The 19366-nt window shown below is 36.6% G+C and overlaps 1 protein-coding gene and 1 long non-coding RNA gene across 10 annotated transcripts in view; both read right to left on the bottom strand.

Annotated features, from left to right (window-relative positions):
- Positions 1-343: 343 nt before the first annotated feature.
- LOC120902161 lies at positions 344-2071 on the bottom strand. The gene is made up of 3 exons (XR_005739382.1): positions 1006-2071; positions 834-929; positions 344-763 (listed from the first exon to the last, which is right to left on the bottom strand). It is a non-coding gene; the product is annotated as an uncharacterized LOC120902161 (long non-coding RNA).
- A 389-nt stretch (positions 2072-2460) lies between these two features.
- The window catches only part of LOC120901955 (ikaros family zinc finger protein-like), a 73272-nt gene continuing 56366 nt past the window's right edge, over positions 2461-19366 (bottom strand). For all 9 annotated transcript variants that reach the window (XM_040310343.1, XM_040310339.1, XM_040310344.1 and 6 more), the window contains 2 exons: positions 10295-10426; positions 2461-9732 (listed from right to left, as the gene is read on the bottom strand). In XM_040310343.1, coding sequence (XP_040166277.1) covers positions 9226-9732; positions 10295-10426 — 639 coding nt within the window. In that variant the 3' untranslated portion in view covers positions 2461-9225. The remainder of the gene's footprint in view (positions 9733-10294; positions 10427-19366) is intronic.

The raw sequence follows: 19366 nt of genomic DNA on the forward strand, positions 1-19366 counted from the left end.
TTCAGTTGTGTAGTTACGATTTATACACCAACAGAACACAGATCGAACACCAGTTCGAACGCGTTCGATGAATTCAGTCGTGTAGGTACGATTTACATACCAACAGAACACAGATCGAACACTAACGGATCAGATCGAACGCGTTCGATGAATTCAGTTGTGTAGGTACGATTTACACACCAACAGAACACAGATCGAACACAAATGAGCCAGTTCGAACGCGTTCGATGAATTCAGTCGTATAGATACGATTTCCACACCAACAGCACACGTATCGAACACTGCTGGACAAATTCGACGGCGTTCGAGGAATTGAGTTGTATGGGTACGATTTCAACACCAACAGGGTACATTTTGATCTCTGACGACCCGTTCGCACGGTGCGAGAAAAAGCGAGAAAGCAATATGATTTTGCACGTTTCATTACCACATTTATGTGTGCCGTCGAACACTGACCGGAACGTTCGAACGCGTTCGGTGTAGTCAGTTTCTTCCAAAAGTCCTGGTCGTTCTTTTTGTTAAGAACCTCGTTCGTTCGTGCACTTTACCGAACTGTTCGAACGGTGCGATTCTCGTTCATTTTACACATGCCTAACACACGGTGGTTGGTATCCTGGCGCGGCTGTTTCCAATTCTGTCTTCTCTTCTTTTTCCCTCTTCACTCCGCGCTGGAGCCCGTTTGGTGGTGCGAGTGTTCAGCCTGCTTGGTTCAGGGAAGATGTCATCAGATTTGGCGCGCCTCAACTGCGGTGTTGTATGAAGGCTGTTGATGAAATTAATAGACACACTTTGTTAAAAAGATTACACTTGATACAAAGATGTGACAAACTTACCTTTAGGCTTGAAGATCAATTGAACATTGAACGCCTGTGCACACATTGTCGCAATTTGAAGAGGTTTGGCGAACAGCTAGCGGTAGCAGCACACATCTGAAACATGTAAAGTACAATGTTTTAATTAGAATAAATGTCACATAGCACTAAACACTTAGAAAAAGACACTTACCGAAACAATTAGAGGTAAACAATTTGTCCTCCGATAAAGCAGAAAGAACACCGCGGATGGTGCAGTACGGGAAAGTGTTTTACGCAGGAAAAATAGTTCACGCAGCACACACTCTCACGTCCACGGTTCAGAGCACACTGAAGTCGCTCTTTGGCTTGGATGGAAAAGAGCAAACACCCAGATGAGTGCAATGGAAGAAAATTACTTGTGTTCAACAGGGATGGGTAGAATCAAATACACGAAGTGTGCAGGAGAATTCTCTTCGTGTGGCAAGAGAGAATTGACTAACACCCTGAAGAGCGAGAACGCAACAAACGTTGTAGAATGTAGGAATGGGATAGGTATAGTGAGTGAAGGCAGTTTTTGGACATGAGGGGGTTGAAACTGGGAGAAACAGGCTTCGGTTGCTACTTGGGTTGTCCCTGAGCGCGCTCCCACGTCGTATCGTTCAGTGTGCGTCAACGTGTTAATTTAATGATCCGAACAATTTTTAACTTAAACATTAAACATTAAACATTAAACATTAAATGATTTTCACTGCATTACCCGGCACAGATCGTTCCCAAATGAACTTTGCATTCGTTCTGGCAATAAGTTTCGAACGTTCACATCATGCGGATTTCGGCGAACGGAGTCCATGCTATGGCTGATAGTGTCATCTCTTGCGCTTCAGGGTATCACACTCAGAACGAAAATTCTCCAATCATCGCAACGGCGGGAGCGTTGAGCTATGGAGGGCTGGAGGAGCGAGTGTGTGTCTAATGCACACAGCGAAATTTTGGTCAACACCTTGATGATGGGTGCGTTTGGTCATGGTTGGAAGGCGAGTGACGATTGCTTCAAAACCTCGCGAATTTCGTCCCATACAAACGGGAACGAACGGATTTCTAAATGAAAAGTGAGTGACGGCACTCTCTCATGAATGCAAATGAGTGCAGATTGAGTGTTGCGGCGAACGGATTTCGGCGAACGGAGTCCATGCTCTGGTCGAATGTGTGTAATAAAATCCTTATCATAAAGATGAACATTTTCTTTCGCAAGCCGTACGCGTAAATATAAATTTGGAAACCGGCGTTTATTGTAAGTTTTGAAAATATTTTTAATATTATTAATAAGTCAATATAACTGTAGGTTTGTATTACTCTCCACTTTCGAAATTCACAATTCATTTGTTTCTTAATTTGAACCATCACCTTCGTTTAATAGTAATCATATGCGACTCTTAGTGTTTTCATGGAGTATCAGCATGTGTTTTCAGCATGTGTAAACAATGGTTGTATTATTTTGCTCCTTTATATATATATATATATATATATATATATATATATATATATATATATATTTATATACATATATATATATATATATATATATATTTGAACCATATATATATATATATATATATATATATATATATATATATATATATATATATATATATACATATATATGTGTGTCTGTGTGTGCCTGTGTGTATGTGTGTGTGTGTGCTATGTACTTGCATGTGTCCAATTTTTTATATAACGCGTATCTTTGAGAATGGTGTACTATAGAATTTGTGTATGTACGGCATTGCATAACCTCATGACGTAGGTTTATGCTGTTCTGCTAATAGCGATTCCCACATCTGTTCTGTTAATAATCGCTGTTTGTTATTTGCGTTTCAGAGCAACATTATTGTGCTAAGACCATCTTTCAATAACATTACATGAGCTTGTATAAACTACATAAATATATTGGGATTTGTGTTTTGCTTTTTCTCGTTTCGGCTAGCATTCAATTAGGTACATTTTTGTTCACTAAGGATTTGTTTTATTTCAATTGCTTTGTCAGTAACAAAAACTCACACACGCTAATATCTTTTTTTTTGTTATGCTTTTACGTAAGCTTGTAACTTTCTAGCTTATGGTTACGTTCATTTATCCAGTGTGCTTCATATTCATAATGTTCAGGAGTCAACAATACTTCATTTTTCACCTATGTTGATGAAATCGACAAGAACAGGGCCTTAATAAAAAAAATTGAAACTCACACAAACAAAACCAAAAAAAGGTACCAAATCGTAAATATTACTGTTACATTTTATGTTAACACGAGCAAAACATCACAGTGAAAAATAGTAAAAAAAAATCAAATCAAAATCAAAACAATTGTAGGTTTATCAATCGCAATGAGGAAGCTACTTAATAGAATATTAAAGATTATTGGCATTCAATGTACAATATAAGAAGAAAAATAAACAGGGACATCGCATTACGTTGTAGGGTCATCGCAGCAACAGGAAATATAACAAAACGTAATTAACAAAATAACACAAGAATAATAATTCAAACATCAGAGGCGCAATTTTTACTGCAGTATCATACACGTGCAGTGCAGAAAAGTAACACCAAAATAATAAACCAAGCAATCTAATCAGCTATTTCAAAACCTTCATTCTCCTACAAGACAAACAAATAGTATCTGTATCTGTAATTCTATTCATATAACATAATTGCACGTATTACAACCTATAAACAACATTTCTTTGAATCACATGAAGTTGGAATGTAATAATTACGTCTGTTTTTGCCACCGTTTTGCCTTAAAAATTGTATTTCTAAATTGTTCACATCTTATCGTGGCTTTTTGTGTGCTTTTTAATCACTGTTACTTAGCTTGAGTTGAATTATTTTTTTGTTTGAATAGTGTTGTCGAAAACCATTCATTGACGAGAAACATTGAAGATCATTATGTAATGTCTTTTTATGATCGTTTCCTGGTGATATACATAAAAAGTACGTGTAGAGGAGTTTTTTTTTGTTTGCAAAAACTATAATTGTAGTTTTTGGGTTGAATTCATCGCCAGCATAATTATACATTATTTTGATGATCTAGGTTGGTAAAATTTTAATTCATTCCGTTTAGTTTATCTCACTTTCAGTTTCTTCTTTCTGGTTCGTTTTAATATCTGCATTGGTATGCATTTTTGTTTGTATGTTGAGGTATTACGGCATGAGTTATTTGGTTTCTCTTTAAAGTTTATAATTTACATATGTTCCACTTTCTCGTCAATTACACCGGCACAATTGTATGTACTATCCCGTATGGCTTAGTTTGTTCAGAAGATATAATGAAAAGATTGATCAAAGTTTTGGGTTGTTCTTGTATTTATGTCTGCTATGTTTGTAAGGCCTGAATTTGTGTTAAAACATTTCCATATACTATTCATTTTATGCTTTTGCTGCATATATTATTTTCTTGCTTCCTTCTTCCATAATTCCTGGTATATGCTGTATCACATAAGCCTTTATGCCTATTCACTGTTTTCACACTAAGTTACAACACAACTCTCACGGTCCTATATGTTTTACTATGCATGGCATTCACAACAATAAACTGTTCATTGCACGGTTTGATTAAAAGAAACAATGTTGAATTTCTGTTGTTGTTATTAATTTCATTACGCCTAAGTGCTTTGTTGTTTCTTCCTATGTCAATTCGAAATACATTTGTCTATCTACGAATTTGTTCACATTACCAACAGAATATTTTAATTGCTATTCGTTGCCATTCTTCATATTCGCATGACTATAATTCGCTCTTTGTTTATTTTTGTTTCATTTTGCACTTAATTCCCGTTTGCCTGTTTTGATTTGGTTCAATCTATATGATAGCCTTATAATGTATCCGCGTCAAAATATTTTATTTTGCCCATCTATTTGAATTTTATCTGTCTAAGCTATTGTTGTTGTATGTTGCCTGCGTTTCTTTCAGTTTGGACATTTAACCATAAAACCTACTTCATCAACCAGGTGTTTTGTGAAGCAAGTTATTGTTTTCTTTATAAATAAAATTTGTAAGTATAATATGATTTTATAGCTTGTGTACTAGGCTTTTGTTTCAATTTTTCATTATTTATACATGCTTTTGTTTAAAGGCACCCTTTTTGGTTGATTAATCTGCGTCGTCTATTGATTTTATAGTTATTGCGATGGAAATTGAAGCTATTGTAGAATTTTACCCATGATCTTGCTTTAATATTTGTGTGTTTTGTATGTCAAAGTACCGGTCATTTATGTTGTCGTTTTTTTCTCTTTCTTTACCGCTACTGTAGCGCACTACATCATATATAATTAATTGAAATTCATATCATTTCTTGTTTCATTAAAAAAAAACACTCAGGTAATGCTGTTGACAGCTTTTTTCGACAGTCTATCAGCTATTTTTGAAGTTGTTTACTCTTTAGCAAAACTCATTTCATTTGCAAATGTGTATGTTGACATAAATATGACTTGCAACATGGTGCACAACGGTAACTGTTTTTTAAAGATTGATTGATATAGCTGCCCATTAGATCAAACTGCAAATGCGTGTGTTATTTACAAATTGAACTGTAGGAAAAATGGAAATTTATTCAAATTGATTAATTTCGAATATTTTTAGTGAATAAATTCACAACATTCTAGAATTTTTAATTGAACAGGATTTGGTATGAATGTATTTTGTTTTTTTTTTGTTTCGTGAGAAGAAGAAAGAAGTGCACCAACATGTCTTTTCCATACATATTCCAACGTTTATCAGAGTACTGCTAAATTTTGAATATTTAGGAATGAAATATTCGCCATTTAGATCAGAATTATATCAAGATTTTTGAAAGATATAACTTTTAAATTGAGATGAATTATTTGTATCAAGCAATAAGAAGACAATTGCTGTTAATGTTTTACTACTGCTTGAACTGCATTATTTCGAATAGCATTTTTTTAAATTTAATATCCATATCATATTTATTTGGAACTACTTTGGTGGTACAAGCCTACTAATCGTGCTTGTAATACATCATGGGTAGGTCATGGAGTATTTGCAAATATCAATATTGTTTTAAACTTACGGATTTTTAGTTTTTTTCCCTTTTTGTTTTGCACACTCTTTAGTGAAGTGTTAATTTTGGTTTGTGTCTCAATCTTTTTATAAACCCCTTTGAAGAAACCAAGACAATTTTGAGAGACATTTATCAACTGTACTTTAAATTAAAAATTTTGTTTTGTACATAGTCTGGTTATCTACTTCTTTTAGTTCCCCAGTAATTATATCTTTGAAATGAAATTCATGTTTTATTTATATTTGAGTTTGCAAGCCGTATAGTTGTTCTTCTTTCATCAAGTACATTATGTTCATACTACTTTCATTTTTATTCTTTATCCATGGTGTGATTTTTTGGGTAGCCGAATAATTATTTTAAAACATGTAAAGTGTTTCAATATGGAATATGTTAAATTTTTCCGTATTTTTTAGATTTCATTTACAGTGTGTTAAGGTTAAGGTACTGAGGGAGAATACTAAAATAGTTTCACTCTTTTATTCAGCTAACTATTCAACTATTGGCCTAGTTTTAAGAAAATACCTATTTTCTTCTTTAAACTTGATTTGTTCTCTGAGTTTGTTGTACTTTTTAGAGTTGCCCCAAAATATTACAAAGTTTCGTGGATTTATTACAACATTTCACGTGGTTTTATTCATTCCAGAATTATATAAAAAACAAAAACAGCTGTTGTTTTCCTTTGAAATTTGATGAGCATGAATATTTTTTAAGAAATACTTTTAAACACTGACCCACAAGCAAGTTGTTTTTTTATGTCGTTGTATTGTTTTTTTCCTAAATGCTTTTGCAGATGTTTTATTCGATACTAAACAAAAATACAGATTTTAGTATAACTATTTTTGTTTTTGATAAAGTATACATAAGAAATTCGTACACAGCTGCACAAGAATGGTATGCCATGAAATTACCTCGATAAGTATTTGAACAATGAAATGAATTACATGAAATGAATGAATGAAATGTTGCAACAAGATTTGCTAATTTGTCTATGGTCGATATCGCCGGAGAGTTTTTGGTCAATAATTCACATTTCACATTCACAACAAGCAGCTTGTTAAGTGTTTTGTTTCCATGCCAGTTTGATATTTCTATATCACTATATTCTAGTGAAGGTAGGTGCTGAGCAGTTGAACCAATTTAGTCTGAAACAAGTTTGGAGGAGTGATGAGATGAATTTTTGCTTTAGAAGTCGTCCTTAGTTTATTCAACATGCAGCTATAAAAATACGAAAATAACACTTCTTGGATTACTTAATTTGTTTTACATCTTTATCTACAGAAGAAAAATATGTATCAACCATTTTACCTCTGTTTCTGCTATACTTCTTCTATGAGTTACGTTTTATAATAACAACAAGATTTTATATAAATATAATCATATTTTTGTCCTGTTTAGTTGCTCATATAATCCACAATTTCAAATGTGGTATAACAACACTGTTCTATTGTAAAATTTGAACAATATATCTGTTGCATATTTCATTTCCTGATTTCAGCTATCCTAGTTTCTTACATAATAATGGGAGTCAAGAACCAATCAATTTCAAGAACCAAAAAGTACAATGAACTATTTATTTTTAAGCAGGTTTGCATAAATGTTGAACGAAAATTATTTGAAGCAAATTACAGATTATAACAGACAAGAAAAAACGACAAAGCAGAACACACAAACCATACTACAACAGTAACAAAAAAGAAGCAAAATATAAATTTCATCTTTAATATCACACACACACAGACACACACACACACACACACACACACACACACACACACACACACACAACAAATATGTACAATGCACATCCATTCGTACACATCTTACACACCTGTATACTACACCTTCTTCAGCCCGCATTAGGATAAAGGAATCACACTTTATACAAACACTTAGTTAATATCCTTTTAAGATCTTTTGTGCAGAACCGACCATTAAAAGACTAATTGTATTACATTGTATCGTGTTGAATGTTTTGCTTTTCTAATCATGGTGATGCTTGTATGGGGATCATACATATTAGCATGGGTTTGAAAAAAAAACAATAGCAAACAAAACATTTTCAACAACACATTGTTTTCAACCTCTAACATCTTAACAAACAAAACCGAAAACCTATATGTAAGGGTTTGTGACGCCAGGAAAAGGATATTTCTTAAGTAAAAATTGTAATCTACTTTGAATTTTTCGTTTTTTTTCATTTACAGTGAAATCGGTTTCGCAACGGTGGTACTAAAATTTATAAATGATGATTTCCTGAATTGAATTCTTTACTGTCCCAGGGTCCGAATCATTACTGTGCAATTGATTCAAATATCGAAGTTGTCAGCTATTACGTACTCTGATTTAACTCCTCGCAGGGGTTATCCATCCTACTTGATCAGCTTCATGATTCGAAGAATGTTAAAGAATCTGAATTTAAAAATAAAATACGAATCACTGCAGTTGGTTTACTGGTGTTGCAAACTTCCTAGTAACCATAAAAATATGGCTACATTTCTGGCCCGATAGTAATTTAGGCGTTGTGATTTTGAGTCACTGGATATTGCAAAATCAACTGCAGTGTTGTATATATAACAGTTACAAAACCGATAGTCGGGTTCCGCTAACAGACATAACGGATTCAATCGCCTGTTGCTGTTTCTCGTTCCACTCACTATTCTTTTTCTGCTTCATATAATTTGTGCTTTGGCTATAATCTGTATGTTTCAGAGTCTCGATGCTGTGCGATGCTATTTTGAATAAGAAAATAATGAGTCCTTGGAGGTTTCCACTAAGCAATTTTTCATGCATTTCGTATATGGTCTACTATCCATTTTGGTTTCAATATCTATCCTCGCATTACACCGTACAGGATGTTCAAATTACACATCAATTTCCCTATTTGCTTTCGATTTTGCTATTTCCTTTTAAAGGCTACTGGACGGACTGTAAATCTGCCAAATTTTACCTACTAGAATAACGATAACAATGCTTGTTGCCATCGCTATGTGTCGTAGGCACGTGTTCGTTTTACTATTGGTTCGTTTACCCATTGCTTGTATCATTCTGAAACCTGAAGAAATGTGGACTACAGAACGCAGTCACACAGCCGTAATATGTGTAGTACGGCACTACTAATGGTACAACACACAAAGGTACGCTGGACGATTCTTGTACAATGGTAGTAGATCCTAGTGATGCAATTCCAACCGTTTCAAGGCGTTCTTGGAAGGGAAGCCATTATCCAGGTTTCTTAATCAAGGTAGCCCTCGACAGTTTACGGCGATTTGTGAGATTTACGATAGTTCAATGATAAGTAAGCGATCAGAAAAAGAGAAACATCACCAGTAAACTGTTTCTCTTTCCCTCGCTTAACATCATTGATGACTTTTACTGAGTAAGTGTGAGTTGAAGTCGTACACATTGTTCATTTGCTCTCCACAAATATTGCACTTCCATGGGTTGCTTTCACTGTGACATCCTTTGTGCAGAAAATAAAGAGTTTGATCCGGAAACTCGATGCCACAAAAGAGACACTGTAAGTTTCGTGTCGATTTGGTGGTCAGGGATAGTAGCAGGTCGGTTTCCTGTCCGGTGGAGGTGATGGTGCCATTTGAGGTAGTTGCGGCAGCAATAGCGGCTATACTGCTGCTGCTACTAGAGCTACTGCTGGAGCTGCTACTTGAGCTGCTCGAGCTGTTGCTTCCATTGCCACTATCCTGAGTAGCTCCAGGAGTAACAGTATTTGAACTATTTGGAATGGGACTACTAGTCGGAATGGGTGAACTACTGGCCAGTATTCCGTTCCTGGTTGCACGAGTTGTGGCACGTGCCGAAATTCTTCGCTTTAGGTCTTCTCGCAACAATGACTTCAATGGTGATACCTGAAACGGATAGTTATGTTTCATTAGGAAATCAGTTTTTTTATATTATCGCTTGCCAATCTACGTCTATATAAAGTGGCTCCCTTAATTGATGGTTTCACTCATTTTTCTCACATTTTTTTGTTTTCATATAACGTAGCCAGTTCTCAAGTTAAACTTAAAATTGTGATGCCATTCATCAAGTAATCTTTCAGAGTAAATATAGTTTTTGAAATAGAAGATTATCAAATTTTGTCCTTTATTAGTCAAAGTTTACAAAAATATCGTAATTGAAATATTAAATAATTAATCACATTTGAGGTCATACATTAATTTGCATGAGCAATAAGGACCTGCCGACATATAAATAATGAATAAAAGTCATATAAAGATTAGCCAATATTAGCTCTTTAAAAGACAAAAGTTTATTAGACAAAAGAAATGAATGGCATTGTCCGTACACTAAAAAAACTAATCTAAAAGTTGCAACATATGGAATGTCAACGTAAGCCACATCGTATCTTACAATTGGCCTACACGTATCAAAGAAACCTCAAACTGATATTTAATAAAAATGCTGTACCTTGATTAATGATGTCAAACTAGACGAAGGAGTTACACATTCCGATGAATGACTGATATTCGAAGAGGGTGGTTCGGCGCTATTACTGCTTCTTGGTTTAATATCGTTGTACTCATCGTTCGTTGTTGGTTCCTAAAACAGCAAATTATAGAATAACATTAGTGCAACCTTACATTGTTTTCCCGAAATGTTTTGAAGATTTGATATTTTTCATACGCTAAAAGCTATTTTTCATTACAACATGGTTCAAAATTTGCGCATAAAAAATAAAATCAAAACACGTTTTTGAGGAGATTTCTTATTCTATTCTTAGTTATTAGAAATTCTATTCTTAGTTATTTAAGGAATTTTTCATTCGATTAGTGATCCTATGTGATCAATATACAGCCAAGATTAGTGACCAAATCCTATGTGAAGAGGGAATGATATACAGCAATATAAAAAGAAGGCTGTAGTAACTAGTCCAGTGAGAGGACATCCGCTTGTTTTACAGGAGGTTGAAGGCCGCACGGATCGGGCTTGCTCCTAATACCGAAATGTGCCGGGATGCGGAAGAAAATCTCCTGACAGATGAACGGGAGGTGGTCGTAAGGTGGTAACACTTCGAAGGACCCCTAAATAGAACAGAGGCAGAAGAGACTGGCGTAAGTGGCAGAACAAGGCAACCATAGCAACAGCAGCATAGCAGTTACAACAGCAACAGCTTTGGCTCAGAAGACAAGGTGCCTCCGCCATCTAATAATCTCTGGATGAGATTACCAGCGCCATGAAGCAGCTTAAGAGCAATAAATCTGTTGGCAGTGTTGAGTTAGCGACCGAACTCTGAGAGCAGGAGGATCTACCGGAGAAGTGGAAGCTGGATATCATTCATCCAGTCTACAAGAAGGGCGACGGATCCATCACCGACCAAATTTTCACTCTGCGGCAGATCGTCCAGAAGTGCCGAGAGCGCCAGATCTCTATGCACCACCTGTTCATCGACTTCAAGATGGCCTACGACACCATAGAACAGAACGAGCTATGGAACATCATGCAGAGGTATCACCTCCCTGGGAAGTTGATTTGGCTGTTAGAAGCCACAATAAACGGAATGCAGTACAAGGTGAGAGTATCGAACTTGACGTCGGAATCGTTCGAAACTCACTGTCACGTCTGAGGCAAGGTGACGGACTCTCCTGTCTGTTCTTCAACATCGCCCTGGAAGGTGTCATTCGAAGCGCGGGGTTAGACAAGGATATCTGTTGCCCGGCCACACCGACCAGTCGCAAAGGTAGCTGGTGCCATGGTCCGTCGTGGAGACGAGCAGCAATTCGAAGTAAGCCCCGCTTCACTAACACCGCCAGGTACTCCGCCTTCGAGATCCCTTTAGCAAAAGTTTGCGCTTCACAGCGTCTGCCTTTCAGCTAATTTCCCCAGGCTTTCCGGGGGTTATGCAGATGGAAGGAGAACCTTTACCGTAGAAACGCTCAAGAGGAGAAGTTCAAGGAGTAGAGAGTGAGCGAGCAGAGATCGTATTCGACTTCACCTTTCTGCCTACTGGTGTCCGAAGAGGATTACCACTGGAGGGGTCCAATGGCGGATCAATTAGCTTTCGTAGATTATATCGTTTTTGGAGTGAAATAATATATTGCGTTTCGTTTCTCTTGCTTCGCTCATTCGGTTTATTTTCAGTTAGGAATGGGATGTTTTCAAAACGTGTATCTTTAGCGCTGGATAACATATTTTTCTAGGAAAAATATCCTTAATAGGGTGAGATGAAAAATATATCACTAGGATCGAACGTGATCCTCTAATACCGCGCCCTGGACACCTATCCCTGACACTAAATATTATTTCTAATTCCGTGTGGTGCATACTAGGTTTTATTCCGTATTCCTGCCCTTAGTCGAAAATGTCCTGACGAGGATGAAGGGAAACATATTATTTCGAAGATCGAACGCGATCCTTTACAATAGATACTAAGATCAGATACTAAGCGCTTAGAGCCGTACAGTCTATTCTATTTCGCGCTACTACCATAATCACAAACTGGTAGCGTGCTCACTCACTTGCGCCTCGGAGCCTAGGCGCTTAGAAACGTACAGGATGCTAACATCCACCAATCCACTTATGTGTTGCCGCCTATCGTTCGCGCTACTACCACCATCACATACACAACGCGTTCGCTAGCTTGTGCTCTCATATAATACAGGGTTTCCAGGGATTCTCATAGTTGTGGGACACTTCCTTGACTCTTTCTTATGCGAAATGAACTTCATTGGTTGGAAATAAGACTCTACGGCACCTTTTTTGGACAGCTCCTATTGTAAATTCCTATCGGATTTGTCCAACAAGGGTACTATAGAGTCCAATTCCCATCGCATTAAGTTTGGATTACGTAAGAAGGAGTCAATAAAGTGTCCCACAGTTATGAGAACTCCTGGAAAACCCTGTAATCCTGAGCGACAACATCCGAAGCACGAGAGACGCGATTCGTGGTATAATGTTACGGAAATGGCTTTGCAAACTTAAGACCAACTCAAGATGTGGTATCCAAAATGGCATGTAGTGTTTGTGGGAAGAATCAAAATACTCGTGTTTAGCCTCTAAAGGCCGGGGTACATTGCCCGTACTCGCTAGTGTAATTTTGATTTTCACAAGCGCATCTGGCGGCGGCTGACCGAAGCATTTAGCCAAACTATTTTGAACTGCTTCAGAACATATGCTATTCTTCCATGTTTTTTGTTTAAACTGGAAAACTGTGTAATTGATAGGTAATATGTTGTGCAAGTATTTCAGCTATTTTAGCATTAAAAATGGTGGAAAAACTACTTAAATTTGAGATCCAGCACAACCATTCCCTCAATGACAAAAAAAGCTTCCACCAGCCGCCACCAGGTGTGTTAGTGAAAATCGAAATTACACTAGCGAGTATGGACAATGTACCCCGGGCTCAATGCCCAAATTTGGAGTAAAAAATCTGTGCAACTCGTTTCTTTCAAATTCTAACTTAACTTTGACCGCTAAAGCGTCGTGAAGAAGTGTTGTGAAGTGGCTTTTTGATTGTTGGGAACAGAAAACTAACAGAAAGTTAAATATGAAGGTACATGATGCAACAGGCATTAAAGGAGTCAAAGAATGTTGCAAGGTAAAATGCTGCGTATAAATGTAGTTTCGACAGGATCACAAATTGTAAAACAGGATGGAAAAAACTCATGGATGCCTATTATATTAGACCATCCAGAACATCCCCCTCCTCCCCTCTCCACCGCACTGAAGTTGTGCGAAGGGAATATAATACAAGAAGAGCAAGAAGGAAGGAAATATTAAAGAGCTTGTAATTAAAACAAATAGGGGAACGAGAATAAGAGAAATAAATAATTGAGAATTTATCAGGACAGAGGTATAGAACATTAGTTGAACACCATGTGAAAAATGAGTCCAGGTAAAGCTGTAAAAGTTCACAATCAGTAAACAAAGAGACAGATGGAAAAATAATATCATCCGCATGTAGAGTTCTGGTTCGGAGTAATATTTATTCGCCCGTCTTCGGCGGTGGTTCAATAACAACTGTCAACCTATTCTCCCTACTTGTACATGCTGTCCCTCTCTGTCACTGCTATTGCATTCTACAATCCCTTTCCTCCTCCAAGAAAAACAGTGAAAAAAAAGCCTCTCTTATATTCTGTTATACAGATTTTCTATGGTTTTTCAACTTAAAGCAAACAATTCACAGTTAACAATATCGATTGTATATACATCGACGTCTAATCCTTCAATCCTAACAAAAACCATGGAAAATTTGCATGGTCTAACTTTTTATGTCATAAAACTTCATGATTCTGACTTCTCTGTCGTGGTTTCTTGCAAATGATTTTTTTTTTGTACATCTATATCTCGATCTTCTATTCTTCCACTTCCTTCATAGCATTATTAACTTGATGGTTGTATCATAGATGTGCTCCATCTCTCCACGTGTTCTGAAATCCTATTGCGTGTAGTACATTTCCGTGTCTCGGCCACCTCGAAGGACTTCTCTGCATCATGATTCAGGGTACAGTCCTGTGCATTACACTACGCTGCAAAAAAAAACCATTATTTTTTCAAAATAATTTCATTTTTTCATTTAACATTCCCAAACTACTTATCCGATACATGTAACTGTAACTACAGCTGATTTTTTCATTGAGATCTGCGCTCAACCGCTTCAACATCCTTCGTAGGTTCAATTCTACTCGGTGTCACTTCTGCATTGCTCCTATAAATTCCGTGTCATCTTCCTTCTCGCTTTCTTTGCTTGACTTCATTCTTAACACTTCAAACACATCTACATTTATAACTCTCCTCATCGATAACTCATGTCAGACTTTTTTTTTTTTTTGCAAAGTAGATTCCTACTCCAACGCTTACTTATTTCAACATTTCAAAGCCTATTTGACATAAATAACATATATTCTACATATTTACAGTAATGTTCGATTCTTGTCTTATTTACTTGTTCTATTTATCACAATTCCTACAATACGTCGCTTCTTCGAACTATCTTTTGTATCTATACTTCTTGTTAACTTTGCTCTTCCCTATTTTCCTAACTCATTCCGATGCATATTAGCTTTTGTCAGTCTCACAACCATGATCAAAAGACATTACATAATCTTTCATTACATTATTATGGACATTCTCTTTCAGATATCAGCTTAGCTGGTCTTACGGGCTGGTTTTACAAACTTGAATTCTTTTTTTTTATCTCACGTATAATCTACTAACCTGGGACTTGTCCAAAATGTTTGTCAGTTACTCTTTATTCCATGAAGGAATGATTTTTCCTGCACCAAATTTTGCTATCTACACGTACTGGAAGGTGTGGCAAAAATATCAAACATGTTATTGTATATGCTCTTAAATTTTCTTCTTTCTTTTTTTTAACCTTATGTTTTATTTTATCCGTAATGAATTTTCATTTCCCTTTTTTGCGATGTAAGATTGCAACTACCTTAAGTAGTCATGATCTCTTTTTTTTTAATTGTTAAGCATTTAAAAATTAATTTCCCATCCCATTTTAATAATCTTCATAATCAGCCTGTTACTCTGTGTTGTCCGTGTGTATCAATCTGTTAGTGACTTCATTTCGATTACTTTAACCTTCGCTCGCGTAGATAATTTTGCCCATTTGTCCAATCATATGCCTGTCTTCTTCTAATTGCTTTGGCTACTATCCTCGATGGAGCCTAATTTTTATCAGCTGTTTGCGTTGACCTTGTTCGACCCTACTTCAAGACCTTAACCGAACTTACCGCTAATTTGCTCTAAATCAGGTACCAAAATCGGTCAGTTAGCTGTCAAATTGGACGTTCTTTCATCCTAGCAGCTATCATAGCAATTAGCCTAGCTCTTTCTGGAATGGGTTGAATTTGGAATTGGTCGATCTGGATCTGGAGATCTGGACAATCTATCTGGATTGCGATTATAGCGAGTAAACCCTTCGAGCCAATGTTTTTTTAACCTGTATCCTGTTATCAATTTTGGTATTGTATCATAAGCATAGGAAGAGCAATGATTCCCTCTAATATTTTTGAAATACTCTATCATTACCACAAACCTCCAAAGCAACTGCATTCTTAAAATACTACATCTTGTTGGATAAACACAAAAACGATTAATGAAATCAACAAATTGATTATTTTTCAATCTCTAATAGCTAGATCCATAGTTTATAATCAAGTCTTCTAATCTATCTATCATCATGTGCATTTCGGTTGAATCACAATTCTGTCGTGATGTATTAGCATTTGGTTTGCAAACAAATCCCGTTTGTTTATATAAATGCATGACTAACGAGATTTTATGTAATTATTTTTAACAGTAGGAATTATTCCCCGATTTTCGTTCGCATTACATTACTTTCTTTTAAGTTATCAACAAGATTTCTAAATAACGAGACTCTAACAAAATTTGCCTATTGTATTTTTTTTAATGAATCAAAAGAGCCTTATGTCAGTCAGCACCACATCTAATTTTGATTTATTCTATTAAATGTTATCACATAATACAAACTATCTCTACATTCTTTTCGTTTTTGATTTTTTCTTTGATTGAAGTTATTTTTGAATACCTTGTTTTTTTTTAATTGTATTTATTTATGTTGCTTTAACTATCTCCAACGTATTCGTTTTTTTTTGTTTACTGTATCGTGTCTCTCAATTGTATTTTTCCTCTAAATCTTCACTCTCTCTCTCTCTCTCCCCCCCTCTCTCTCTCTCTTTCTCTATCTGTCTCTATCTCTCTCGCTTTCTCTGTCTCTCTCTATCGTTTTTTTTTTATGTGCAACTGTGCACTGCACATAACAGCCGGAATCGCATTCTTCTTACCGTACATAATCACATTCAAGATGTCACGCACATTGAGCTTCTCGCGCTTCCAGCCACTCTTTAGCTTGTTTTTATATTAATCTAAGTTGTCTTTTATGTGACAACTTGGCTTGCCAGATTAATCTCTTTTTCCACCACTATACTTTCCTTTCCATTTCTTTTCATCTACTTTTGTCGTCAGCGTATGCTGCATAATATCAATTTTCCTATTTTAATATGACAATTCTTCTGACTTGATTTTTATGTTATGGAACCATACCGGTCTAACATTAGTTTTAATGCGGCACTTCGAAATTCCTCGGTCTTGCCTTTGGTGCTACATACTGGATATTCATACAAGATCAAACTGGACTCACATTCTCATTACAATATGGCACTACAAATTTCTCTGGACTTGCCTTTTGTGCTACGTAATCATACCGGACTCACATTAGTTTCAATACGGCACTACGACATTTATCGGTCTTGCCTATTGCGCTACGGAATCATACCGGGCTCACATTCTCATTATAATATGGCACTACAAATTTCTTCGGACTTGCCCTTTTTGTGCTACGGAATCACACCGGACTCACATTAACTTTATTACGGCACTTCGAATCTTTCGGACTTGCCTTTTGTGCTACGGAATCATACCGGGCTCACATTCTCATTATAATATGGCACTACGGATTTCTCCGGACTTGCCCTTATTGTGCTACGGAATCTCACCGGACTCACATTCATTTTAATACGGCACTTCGAACCTTTCGGACTTGCCTTTTGTGCTACGGAATCATACCGGGCTCACATTCTCATTATAATATGGCACTACGGATTTCTCCGGACTTGCCCTTATTGTGCTACGGAATCACACCGGACTCACATTAACTTTATTACGGCACTTCGAATCTTTCGGACTTGCCTGTTTACTATGGAAAAACTGCGCTATGGATTTGTAAACAGACTCGCATTTTATTTGTTTCGGATTGCTGTTCGCTACGGTCTTCGACCGGACTCGCATCTCCTTTTACGACTGTTTGTTTTATAAACTATTTTTATTTGCACTGCGGTCTTTAACCAGACTTGCATGCTTCTTAATGTTTCAACCGGACTCGCATCTTTTTTTTTAAATTGAAATTTTTCAACATCTTTCTGTTTACAAACACTGTGCGCTTGGGGGTTTCAGCCGGATTCGCATTCTTTTTATAATCATTATAATTATTTCGATATGCACTACGGTCTTCAACCGGACTTGCATGCTCCTTGATGTCTTGTTTTTTTTTAAACACTGTGCACTACGGGCACTCCAACCGGACTCGCATATTCTTTTAAAATTATATTTATTCAAAGTCGCTTTTTATTACAAACTTTGCGTTGCGGAGTTTCAACCGGACACGCATTCTCTTTTTTTTTTTAATCAATAGTATTATTTTGGGTATGCACTACGGTCTTCAACCGGACTTGCATTCTTCTCGATTTTTCATGTTCTTTCTTATTTTTTTTTTTTAGTTTGCCAAACTGCGCTGTAGATTTCAAACCAAACTCTCATTCTCTTTTCCCGGTCAGCAAAGTTAATCATGCTTTCTCGCTCTAACATATTAAAATGTTTGTTGGGTTCTGTTAGTAAGCGTCAGTTTTGTTGATTGGGTATGCAACATGGCTGTCATTTACACTCGCGCCTTTTCCACGTTTGGGACAATGCTTCGGGATTTTGCCGGACTCACCTTTTTGCCTTTCTTTCGTAAAACGCTATGCGCTACAACTTTTTTCCAGACTCACTCTTTCTATCATCTCTTATCTGCACGTTTTACACACCACCAACAAAAAATCGTACCGGCTGCGCCAATTGTAGAGTTCTGGTTCGGAGTAATATTTATTCGCCCGTCTTCGGCGGTGGTTCAATAACAACTGTCAACCTATTCTCCCTACTTGTACATGCTGTCCCTCTCTGTCACTGCTATTGCATTCTACACCGCATACAAAAGATGACCATCTAGAGGTAATATAACACAATCATTGGGGGCCTTCACAATTCTAGTCAGTTTTTTGTATGGAGTTTGACAGTTGGAGGCTGAAATCATGTAAACACTCAATACAAAACCACACAAAAAACTAGCCTGCGATTTTCAGTCTAGATTATTCTAGCTTCAAAGCTAAAATTAGATTCGAGTATCTGCTCGAAAACACGGTGTTGTTTACATTTACCCCAAGGTGCATTAAAGAGATCAGGTGGTGGAATCTGGAATCGAAGTGTATGTAGTCCAAGTGGTCTCATAGCATTTTTTCTTAATCAATTTTGAACATCACTTTTTGGCAGAACGGGTAAAAACTTTTGCTCAAACAAGCTTTCTGAAGGCTTGACGAATACTCAAAACACTCTTAAAACCTTCATTCAGAAGCAGAAGCGATAGAAATTTCAGCGCTGAAAATTTCGAAATATTTCATATATAAATTTGCAACAATTTTGAATGCGAAATATTTCACAGCCATGAGGTGTGAAATATGTTTGCATTTTGAGTTTGAGAAGTTTTCGATCGCTTTGCGCAGCGGGTGGGCCAAGGGCTGTGAAATATGTTTGCAGTTTGAGTTTGAGGAGTTTTCGATCGCTTTGCGCAGCGGGTCATCGTAGTAGGTTGGTAGCTTTTCTATGAGCAATAAAAAACAGCCTACTGAGGATATTCAAAACATGTTACCAGCAAAGAAGCGTTTTCTGAAGCGTTTGGCAGCTGTCAGTTGTTATGTT

Source organism: Anopheles arabiensis, chromosome 3, assembly GCF_016920715.1.
Source record: "Anopheles arabiensis isolate DONGOLA chromosome 3, AaraD3, whole genome shotgun sequence".
Lineage (NCBI taxonomy): Eukaryota > Metazoa > Arthropoda > Insecta > Diptera > Culicidae > Anopheles > Anopheles arabiensis.